Genomic DNA, 12,610 nt, shown 5'->3' on the forward strand with positions numbered 1-12,610 from the left:
CGAATTAAATTATTTTTGTATCTGTTTCCGAAGTTACCCGTTGTTACCCCTTAAACCATTGAATTTCCAAAAATACCTTCTTGGTGTTTCGGTTATTTAGATAAATTCTTTGAATTACGACTTATAAAGAAAATGTTTAATTTTTCTGATGATTGGTTTTAAAAATTTTACTTTAAATAACACGGTGCTACGATGGAAAAAAACTTGGAAAACGACCTAGCGTGGATTATAGGTCTTGCTGAGTACATTACAAATTGTGTCCAAAATTTTCAGAAACTTACAACATGATACAATAATTGTAGAAGGTAGAATACTAGGGAGAGTTTTCAATATTTAGCCCTATAACGTCAAACTTTGATTTTGATTTTTGTTTCATATTTTTTTATATTTTCTTTTGTTTGACGTTACAAGCATTGTATAACTGAGAATTTATTTTCTACTGGGTGTACCTTATCTTGTTGTATCATGATTTACAAGGTAAATTTTTTCGAAAAAGTTCAATAACTTTTGTAAACATAAAATTTTAATAATCAATGTCTCATTTATGTCTATATAAAATTGTGTTTAAAACACTGTACAAAAGAGAATAGGTTCTAACAGAAAAAATTAAAATAACTATTGTTGAATTTTAAAAATAACGAACAAAATAAAAAGTAAAGCGAAACTTTTTATATGCATACATTTTATGAAATCTTAATTCTTTGCCTATCCATAGTTGTTTACAATTTTGAAATCTGTGTTAAAGTGTGTGAGTTAGTTTTTTCAAAATAACTCAAAATTTTGAGGGTGTTTCAAAATCTTTGAAAACGGTTTTAGTATGTCCTCACCTAGGCCTTTCAAAATATTCTGTATATTAGAGGTAAAAATAAAAAAAGAATCAGAAAAATAAATATTGATACAGCCAAATTTTTAATGGGTTTCAATACTAATAGCATTAAATATTTGTGTCGTTTAAGAGGGTGTTTTCATTTGTTGGCAATACCCTACATAGGTAAAAATGTTTTACGTGTTGTATAAAAATTTTACATAGAAAATACCCAAACCATTTTACAGTATGTTGTGGATTGAACAACTAAACTACATCATGCTTAATATGTATTTCTAGGAGTATTAAACTTACCGTACTGTTTAAAGAACAAATATGACATTAACAGTAGCCATTGTTTGAAATTGTTTAAGTGGAAATGCACATTAGGGTGGCCTATATACTATATATTATTCTTTGAAGATCTTAAAAATCTAATGTTGAAAACTTGAGCAAAATTTTTCACAAAATTAAAAGTTAGCAAAAATTCCAATTAAAATTAGTTTTTGTATTTGATAATTTTCTCACATAATAACTCGACACCAAAATTAAAAACATCATTAATTTTATATTTTCCAATTTTTTTTAAACGAAATTCTAAAATATTAAAAACTATTTTCTTACGGCCGTATTCATAAAAATTTTAAACAGCATTTTAAGGCATTTTTAAGCAAAATTCCTTAAAATTGTATTCATAAACGTATTTTAGCTTAAAATACCTAATTCAAATGTTGTTTTAAATAAACGAATTTTAAAATTGCTTCGACCCTATTTTAAAACTATTTTAAGGTATGCTTTTTATATTTTATCTTAAAATAAAGGAATTTTAAAGATAAGTGTTTATAAATTTGCAATAATAGACGATAATATTGCAATTGCAAAAACATAATTTTAACTCCGCTGCGGTAACAATTGTTAGAAAGACTAGTTTACGCAGAAGATATTTTATTTCAAAAGTACAAACAATTTTTATCTAATTCAGCAATTTATAATTGAAATTCCTATTAGAACGTATGAAATTTAACAATTTAAAATTTTTCCTTTTTAACCTCAAGTGAAGAAACAGAGTATAAAAAAAGGGTATACAAATATATTTAGACAAATTTCAAAATATTGGGTTGTTGATCTTATATGGGAGCTATAACCAATTATTGGACCTATCATCGTAAAATTTGATACATCGATTTTTGTATATATTGAACAAATTTGTTTCGATTTCAACCTGATAACTATATTTGTAAGAAATTTATGAGGATTTTAGTGATTTTCGGGAGTGGACCTTATATGGGAGCTATGGTTAAATATGGACCCATATTCACAAAATCCAGTAGTATAATTGCTGGATAAAAATTACTGATCTGTGCGTAATTTAATTTTGATATCGATTTGTTATAAATATTTATTAAGGTTAATATCTTTTTCGGAAATGGGCCTTATAGGGGAGCTATGACCAATTATCGGCCAATCTGCGTAAAATTTGGTACGGTAATTTCTATGTATATGAGTATTATTTGTGTCGAATTTTAGCATGATAAATGTATTTATTAGAGATTTATGAGTTCTTAACTGATTTTCAGAAGTGGACCTTATATGGGAGCTATGGTCAAATATGGACCGATATTCACAAAATCCAGTAGTATGATTTCTAAATATAAATTAGAGATTTTGTTTTGATATTGATATTTTTCAGATATTTATGTAGGTTAATGTGTTCTTCGGAAATGGTCCTTATATGGGAGCTATAACCAATTATTGGCCGATCTTCATGGAATTAGGTATAGCGATTTTTGTATATATTGGAACTATTTGTGACGAATTTAAACTTAATAGCGATATTAATAAGACATTTATGCTTATTTAAGTGATTTTCGGAATTGATCTTTATATGGGGGCTATGGTCAAATATGGGCCGATCCACAAAAAATTTGGTGTAGTGATTTTTTTAAGCACAAACCTTATTTTTCCTGAATTTTGTGTGGATACTGCAATTTGGTAGGCATTTACAGACCATAGGACTATATTTCGGGAAGAAATTTGTATGGGGGCTAGGAGAAATAATGAACCGATTCTTATAATTTTCGCCAGAGCTACTCCTTTTATCATAAAAATAACGTGTGTAAAATTTGATGGTATTATCTGCAATATATTTGCACAAATAACGAAAACTATGTTAAAATTATCAAGTTTTTGTTTTAGGTTGTCTCACATTTTGGTTCATAACTCTGGTTCCCCTGAACCGATTTTGTTGATTTTCAATACCAAACTGCTTAGGAGAACAATAAACATTTTTTTTGCAAGTCTATCAATTTTGTTTGCCTATTTTGGACGTGAGCGTGTTTTACACAGACAGACAGACGGACAGACGGACAGACATGGCTCAATCGACTTAGAATTTCATAAGGATCAATAATATATATACTTTGTTGGGTCTCAGATGAATATTTCTCAATGTTACACACGGAATGACAAACTTATATATACCCTCATTCACCACTTATGGTGGTGGAGGGTATAAAAACATGAATGAAAATGTGAATAAAAAGATTTCATATAACGAAATTTGTATAAAGCACTATTGAACCGTTGTTCTTTTTCAAAAATAATTTAAATTTAACGGCCGTTTTTTAGTTAATATGCAAAAATAAAATTTGTTTATTTTTTATTTGACAAATTAAATTTTGACAAAACCTATGCTCTTGTCAGCAAGAAATATTGTGTTTGTTGTGTTTGTTGTCGAAACGCTCTCACCTTCCTTATTACATCATTAAAGCAATTTTAAGCCTAAAATGTGTTTTAACTAAATTGTATTTTAAACCTTAAAACTGATATTTTTATGAATATGGGGGTTATAATATTTAAAAATTCTAAAAATTAAAATTTTCAAAGTATGTGAGGTTGTGGAAGCATCTCACTTGGCTCAGTGGTTTTAATATTGAATGATCACTTGGTTATAAGAAATCTTTGGGCAAGATTGCTTCCGCATTTGCTCACAATCGGGTGCACATATGTGCAGTTTCCATGGCAATTATGCTACGAATTGCTCCCTCATTCACCCTATTCTCCTGATTTAGCCCCAGTTGACTATTACTTGTTTCCAAACCTGAAAAAATGGCTAGACTGAAAGGGATTTCACTCCAACTTTGATATCGTCTCACAAAACTGCCCTCGTATACCAAACACATTGTATCGAATTCAGAAGAGTAAAAGTTCACAAATTCAATGTTTCGTTTCGTTCTATGCATGATAAAAAACGATATCCGAGTCTACTAAAATTTTGTGTATTTGGTTTTTAGATGACAGAGTAAAATTTTAGACCTTTGGAACACTGATAATCTTAAAATTCCAATGTGAGAGCCACCCTAATACACATATGCTTATACATACAAACCTACATATGTCTACGATTCTATCTGGATTTGTGGTTGAATGTTTGATTATTTAACTTGTTTCATTGTTATTCGCTACACGTGTATTTTAGGTGAAATAACTGAAACATACCATTAAACGAACACTGACCATATTAATGTCAATAAAAAAGAAGTTAAGAAAAACCGAAAAGAAAATAGAAATAGATAAATGTGTATTGGCAGTAATAAAGATTAAGTCAATATTGGTATAATAGAATTCCTTAGAAAAACGAGTGGAAATAGATAAATTTATAAAGACTTATTACAAAACAATTTATACTTCAATAAAAATGTCACTAGATAATGGTCTCTGCTGAAATAGGAAAAATGACAAACGAACAAATTATGCTTTTGAAAAATTTCGAAAAAGAAGTATTAGGAATTGGTATTTTTTGAAAAGCTAACTTTACATTAAATATTCTAAATGAAAAGAAATTGAAAATTGTTGATACCGAGGGGACCATCCCAAAAACGTTTATTTGTTATGTAAAATTCAAATTTAGGCAACAATTTTCAAATCGAATAGTCGATGTCAACCCATATAAGTAGTAACGCATTTTAGATGGCCAAATATATTTTTAATTATTTTAATTATCCCTGATATATTATAGCCAAATAACAAAAAATCCCATTTTGGGACTTTTCAACACTTTTTTGGGAATTGAGGGATTTCTGATTACAAAATTTAAAATTTGCTTTTATTTTTCCAGTTTTAATAGAAAATCTGTAAAATATTTTTTTTTAAATCAGAACATAGACGAAGAAATAGAATCGTTTTAAAAATTGAACATATCCTTGGTGTCCTACTTTGGGAACCCTGGTCGCACCTCAGGTATGACCATGCGGTCAAAATGAAAAACTCAAACTATTCTTCTTTGCGCATGTCAAATTTCATTCAAATCGGACTTAGGGTTTAGAAGTTTCAGATTTATTTTTACCCACAGTGTATGAATTTAAGTTTCCTTAATGAATGTGTATTCTCTTAGAAATTAGTTAAAATAATGATTAAGTTTCCGGCCAATTCCGGCCAAAAATACATAACTTCTTTATTTCTTCATAAAAATGTTTGAAATTTTGTATTTGTATTAAGATTAACATAACCGATCGATCGATAAATATTTCGAAGTTCAAATACAGTGTTTGGCCGGACGCATGGGCGTTCTAAAAGTATCAAACAAATTGCATTAAAGTGGCTGAAATTTAGTCCAAAAATAAAGAATTAAATATGTAATCGAAAAAAAAAATTGGTCTTTCAAATTTCTTATTACATATACAGGGTTTGGCCAAACAATCATGGACGTTGTAAAAGCATCGAACAAATTAAGTTATTCATGTAAATGCCTGAAATTTAGTCCAAAAATGTAGAATAGCATAAGTGATTGAAAAAATGGTGGTACAAATTTCGGAATACATATACAGGGTTTGGCCAAACAAACGTAGACGTTTTGAAATTATCGAAAAAGTTAGGTTATTCATGTAAAATTTTAAATTTGGTGTACATTTAAGAAAAACACATTAGATCTATCGTAAAAAATATTAGAAATTGCATACAGGAGTTGGCCAAATAAACATTGACGTTATAAAAGTATCGAAAAAAGTATGTAATTTTTGTTATATAATTTTTGCACACGGCTTAAATTAGGTTTATAATTAAAAATAACTTAAATAATCCATTAAAAAAATTTCGACATACAAATACATGGTATGGCCAATTCAGAATAGACGTAAATAACTCTCAAACTTACATAATTTTTGAAATTGACCAAAAAAATACAAAAACAAGTAAGAAAGTATGGTCGGTCAAGCCCGACCATATAATACCCTACACTAAGTAAAAGAGCAAAAACATTTTTCTTTTAAAATTTCAATAAATTATATTTTTGAGTGATTTTCGGAAGTGGGTCTTATATGGGAGCTATGACCAATTATGAACCGATCACCATGAAATTAGTTCGTGTGATTTATGTATATATTAAAGACGGACATCGTTTAATCGACTCAGAAAGTTATTCTAAGTCGATCGGTATACTTTAAGGTGGGTGTTAGACTAATATTTTTGCGCGTTACAAACATCTGCACAAACGCATTATGCCCTCCCCACTATGGAGGTGTAGGGTATAAAAATGTATAAAATATGAAGCCACTGAAATCGTTCTGGTTATTGGAATGGCAGATAATTGCAGCTGAAATTTATAGTACTTACTCTTGATACATTACAGTATTAGATGTAATTTACACTTAACCTCTAATAGCCCCTTTTAATTTGTTCTGACCTTTCAAACTTTTTTTTAATTTAGTTTCTATAGATTTAAAACTAGTTCCTAATCACTTCACTTTTATATAAAAAGAACATGGAAAAACTCCATAATAACTACGTGGAATGGTTAACTGCTAACTGTTTTATAAAAACATGTGCTAATTTGCTTAAAATTAAAACTTAAAAAAACACAGGATACTTCGATTCAAAAGTAAAAAAATCACATTTTTATAATATTAAAATGACAAGAAAAAACCTTTGACTTTACAGCACTATAAATGGCCACGTAGTTACTTTATAGCCAAAATAATAATGATACTTTATATTCTGAAGAAACATTTGCCATCAAAATTTTATGAAAATTAAAAAAAAAACATTTTTGGCCGGAATTTACCACCGTGCAATGTTGCCAATTTAATGTTCTTCAATATCTTTCACAAAATTTAATAAAACTACCAAACCCAAAATATTTATTTCCACATATATACATACAAATAGTAGTTATAACAACGATTTTATTAAAAGTTTTGTGTTTATTCATGCAAAATTCCAAATAAAATCATAAATTCATTTCCAATACACTGCGCTTCTCACTTTCATATTCCTTCAGCTTCTCGCACTCACATTCACTCACACATCTAATATTCATTATTTTCCTCCATTGTATTTGCTGTTGTGTTCACTTCATGGTTATGACAACTGCAAACATAGAATAAGCTCCCTTGCAGGTGGCAAAAAATGTTGTCAAATGTATGGGGAACATACCACCAGCCATCGCCATGGACATTTTCAATGAACGTTCCGTAAACAACATCATATGACGCTTGAAACGTTTCGATTCACCCGTCCAATTGCACGAGAAGACGGCATAATGGAGTTTCTCGAAAAGTATTACAAAATCACTGCCATAATAACAGACCGGAAATAGTTGCATTATCATGCCCAAAAAGTACATGACATAATAGATGCGATAGAAAATGTCGGTGACAAAGAATAGAAGGGCCACCATGGCAACGCACATGTTGGACAACGATACGAAGAGTTGAAAGAACATGGGCCACGAAATGATTTCCTGGATGGTGTCGAAGAGTCTGTAATGGAAATATAATAGTAATATTATGAAATTATTTTAATTTTTCGTAAAAAATCAATTATTTTTTACGCAACAAAATATAAGGCAAAATAAGATCAATAACGCTTGTAATTTTTATTTGAATTTCAGGAAAACTTAATACAATGTGGTAAATATTCTTTATATTTTATAGTTTCGATTAGTATTCACTAAACAAATTCAGAATATTAGTACTCAATATATAAGAAACTAGCTGACTGCCCCGGCTTCGCTCGGTAGCTATTTACTAATGATTTGTATTTTCACATAAAGTTTGAAGACTCCCACTATAATAGTACTCCAGATATGTAATAATAAATGTTTACTTTGTATGGGAGGTACCATGCCCATTGTTCTTATATAGATCAATTGTGAATCTAAACCATCCAGAGACCCACTCAAACACACACACGCAGAGAAAAAATATAGTTGGGCATGGTTACTGTACCATTTCAATATTGTTACAAGTTGTTTAACTATATTATAGTCACAGTAACCATTTATATGATTGTGGTAACCATAATATGGTTAATTTACGATTCACATGATTGTATCAACCATATATATGGTTACAGTAAACAAATATATGTTTGTGACAACCATTCATATGATGAAGGACTTATCATATTATGGCGCTCTCGGCTTAAAGCTTATCAAAATCTGAGAACAGCATATTATGATAAAATTATTCATCATAAATATGGTTGCCACAAACATATATTTGTTTACCGTAACCATATATATGGTTACCACAATCATATAAATGGTTACTGTGACTATAATATTGTTAAAAATCTTGTAACAATATTGAAATGGTACAGTAACCATGCCCAATTATATTTTTTCTCTGCACCACAAATTTTACCGAAATGGACCCAGCCGTTAAGTAGGAGTTCAGTTACTAACACACGTACAGAAGAATTATATATATAAAGATATGTACATTAGTACCAAGAAAAGTCAAAAATATTAAATTTGTTCCGCCTTCTAAAAACCAATTGCTAAACATTTTTTTGTCATTCCCTGTGCAACATTGTGATTTAAGATCCAACAATGTATATGGGGGATTTCATGTCAAGTGAACCACCTTTTAAAATCGATGTCTTCCGACCTGGTGAAATTTGCACCAAGGTTAGACATATTGGATAGTAGTATTTTTATTTCCATAGTAATTTTAATTAACTATAATATAAAATCGTTAATTAATCTCTATTTCTTCTATGAGTAAAGTTTTCTTTAAGAAATATTATATAAGCTTTCTATCAATTATATGGTATTTTTGAAAAATACCCAGATTTTGTACAGTGAAAATAATAGAACCATCGTTACAAATTGTAAAAAAAATATAGAATATTTATGTTTTCGTTTAAAAAAAATCGAATAATCTATTATATCGAAATGAATAAAATTAAATTAATTTTCGATTTTATTGAAATTTACCAAACATATCAATACTTTTCATCGGATCAATCAATAACTTTTTCATCGGGACACCGTTTCCATTTCAAAAATATCGCGATTTTAATACTGAAAAATTTGTTGAAATTTTAAAATTTTTATATAAATTTATATGAAAAAACTTACTTTTAATAACCGTTTTCTTTATAAGTTCTGAACTAATTAATTTTTAACACCGCGATCTTTGACATTTTTTTCTTTAAAATATATACTCCGAATATTGTACTTTAACCTTTTGGAAGTAAACAATTTTATTCACATCATTTTTAGGACAATATCTTTGGCTATAAAATGGAGTCTAAAATTATGCTGGTCTTTGAGTAGTTTCACAGTTATAGGCAATTATGGGTATATAATTTTACACAAAATTAACAAATCTTTCAATTTTCAAATCGCGATATTTTTACATCGGAATGAGCTTCCATTGAAAAAGTCACTGATATGAGAAACATATTGGATATATTATGTATGTAGTAAATTTCATTAATATCGGAAATGCTAAATCCGACTGCTGTCCACTTTCACATAGATCTTCCCTTTTCTAATTTTTTTAGTAACAAAAAAAAGTGGTGTATATTGGACGACCTAATTTCATGGTGATCGGTACATAATTAGTTATAGTTCCCATATGAGGCCCTCTTCGGAAAATCATTCACGAAAAAAATTACACTTTTCAACTATAGCGACCCTATAGTTCTGAAAGGGCATGTTGAGTAGATAATTTTTGTAGAATAAACTTATAGTACAGCTGGTCTGAATTTTTTTTACAGTGGGTCAAAGTTTTAATTTTTTGATCGAAGGTATCATTATACTAACTGCAAAAAATGTTGTAAGTTAATATCTGAGAGAATTCTTATTGTCAGAGTTATATCGTGGAATTTTATGACGATCATTTTTGTGGAATATCTTAACCCCCTATCTCCTCTCTTTAGGGGTCTTTTTTTCGATTTTCTAAAAAAAGGGGTAAATTTTTTAGAAAATCGAAAAAAGTCCTTCAAAAAGGACATTTAAGGATTAAAATATTCATCGAAATTTTTTGCCGTAAAATTTCATTGGGGGTCACCAAAGACACAAAAGTTGTAAATAGAGCCCTTTACGCTTAAAAAAATTACATGCTACATATATCGGGTCTCACATTTTTTAAAAATATCTCCATAAATCCAAGTATGATCCGAATGAGCTAATATTTAAAATATAAATAGTCTATAAGGAGATTTTCAATATATGTAAATATATGTAAGTTATCTCATTTAGTTCAAGAGATATTTAGGTTTATTTATTTATTTTTTTTAATTCTGCTCGATCTTTTTTTTTGTTTTTTTAGATATGGCGGGCCTACGAAAGTTCGAAATTCACAAAAAATTCCGCCTGTGTCAAATGTTATAGACTTTTGGCCGCTATTTTTAAACTTGCTACACTGTGCGCAGCTTTATATTTACAGAATATATATTTTTTACTATAAGAGACAAATTTGTCGCGGATTATGAAATCATCCAATGATTATTTTTAGTTAAATATGTCGGATTGTAAAGGAAAAATATTTGGGTAAGTGTAAGACTCACATTTTTTTACATGCACCTCAAAATATAAGTAATATAAACCATTATTTTGCTGGATATTTTGGACAATAAAGACCATAAAGACCAAATTATTTTTCAGATACTCTTATTTTTGCAAAATCTATTCCACTCTATAGGCTTACAAATGTCACATAAGATGACGTGGAATTGCCCATATGAATTATTTGTGGAGGAATTTGTATGGATACCTATATAAACCAGACGTTTATGACATAGCCCTCCTTCTGAAGGCTATGTGAAATCATGGACCGATGTCCACCAATTTTAATAGGCTTCGTCCTTTTGGTGCAAAAAAAGTTATGTGCCAAATTTGATCGAAAATAAAGTTTACATCGTTAAATCGACTCTAAAAGTGATCGAGCGGTATATTAGTATTTATTGGCGTTAGAGACATCACCACCAACGCAATATGTCCTTCCCACTATAGTGTTGTAGGGTATAAAGGGTATAAAAATAATTTCGACTACTCAACAATGAGACACAAAAATGCAAAGGTACACATATTAACTCACTCATACAAATCTTTTTGGTGTGTCACACATCTATTCAACTCCATTTCATTTTCCTGCGACATTACTGGCGTATCGTAACCGATGCGGGCCACCCGTTTGTATAACAACTGTATATGACCCGATAGAGAACACAGAGCTTTTGGCGAAAAGCTGTCGTTGGCAAAATTTTGCAAAATCTGAAAAAATATGCCATACAATTGATAGCCCAAAGCAGCGGAATAATGCCACCACGACTGATGCCAATTGAAGGGCAACCAACCAGGATAGAAAAGCTTCTGTTCTCCTCTAGCAATAAATGCTAAACTGGCAAAGAATCCTATAGCAGCATACACGACAATATACATACGCTGCACGTAAATCAGATGACGTTTTATATGCTGCGTGTAGTACAACTGGTCATCTGCATGTTGGATGCGTTCATCAAGTGATTGTAGAATTTGTTCCATTTTTATGATATTTTTCATATTGATGGCAAACATGATTAACTTAAGAATAGCGCCGACGCTGGTTATAAAAATTGCAACATTTTCAAAGAGCTCTGACTTGGTGGCCTCCGTTATGAAGATTCCCAACATTAAGTGTATTGGAAACATACAAGTAACGGTTATGTTAATAAAATAATTCCAAATAATATGTTGCAGATGATTTGGAACATCTCTCTCTGGTACAATTATGCCCAACAACTTCCACGATTTCCAATTTATTATGAAAAATTCGCGGCAATTAATTGATGATTGGTGCTTTAAGAATATTTCTGTGTTTACAGTTGTCATGTTTCTTTTATAATAATAAATCTCTTTGTATCCCTTAATTGTATAAATTGTATTGACGACGTTTTTGTAGTAACCAGCTTGGTTCTTAAATAACTATTAAGCTTTAGAATGTAAAATTTTTAATTTTATATACAAGTTAATCCAAGGCATTATACATTTTGTCACACCTATGAGATACTCTATAATTACCATGATGTAAAGGTTTTATTTTTTATACGCCCATCATGTAAATAATAAGGTGGCTTAAAGAATTTTTTTTTTTTTTTTCGAATTTTTGTCCTTTTATAGTGGAGTGCGAGTCGGATTAGTATGACACATATTATTAAACTCTAATATTAAACATTTTATTAAAATCGGATAATGTTCATTAAAGTTTACAACAAAATGTACTTTTTTGAAAATTTTGAAATTTTGGAAAAATGATTTTTTCTAGAAGATTTCAACCTAAATATTTGGGGGATTCTCTTATTAGGTCGTATAATGTCCTAAAATATTTTTTAGTTTAAACAAATTTTTGTTGGGTTTTAAACAAAGAAGTTATAAACTAATAAAACTTTTTGAACTATGTTTATTGGTTTGTCATAAAATAATACTTTTTTTGTTGGCAGCACAACAAGAACTTGTTTAAACTAAAAAAATATTTTACGACATTATGACAATACGACCTAATAGCAGACCGTTTGAATCCCCCAATTATAAAAATACAA

The 12,610-nt window shown here is 29.5% G+C and overlaps 1 protein-coding gene across 1 annotated transcript; it reads right to left on the reverse strand.

The window, feature by feature from the left end:
* Positions 1-7,148: 7,148 nt before the first annotated feature.
* On the reverse strand, positions 7,149-11,903 carry LOC135962074 (odorant receptor 59a-like). Its single transcript, XM_065513810.1, has 2 exons — positions 11,131-11,903; positions 7,149-7,560 (listed from the first exon to the last, which is right to left on the reverse strand). Exons 1-2 carry the CDS (start codon positions 11,901-11,903, stop codon positions 7,149-7,151), a joined length of 1,185 nt encoding a protein of 394 aa, XP_065369882.1.
* Positions 11,904-12,610: the final 707 nt, after the last annotated feature.

This window comes from Calliphora vicina, chromosome 5, assembly GCF_958450345.1.
Source record: "Calliphora vicina chromosome 5, idCalVici1.1, whole genome shotgun sequence".
In the NCBI taxonomy this organism is placed as follows: domain Eukaryota; kingdom Metazoa; phylum Arthropoda; class Insecta; order Diptera; family Calliphoridae; genus Calliphora; species Calliphora vicina.

Excerpts from the sequence above, each read along its gene's own strand:
- LOC135962074 (XM_065513810.1), bottom strand. The coding sequence starts at position 11,903 with ATGACAACTGTAAACACAGAAATATTCTTAAAGCACCAATCATCAATT. Across the intron at positions 7,561-11,130 it reads CACCAAAAAGATTTGTATGA|ACTCTTCGACACCATCCAGG; the intron begins GTGAGTTAATAT and ends TTTCCATTACAG.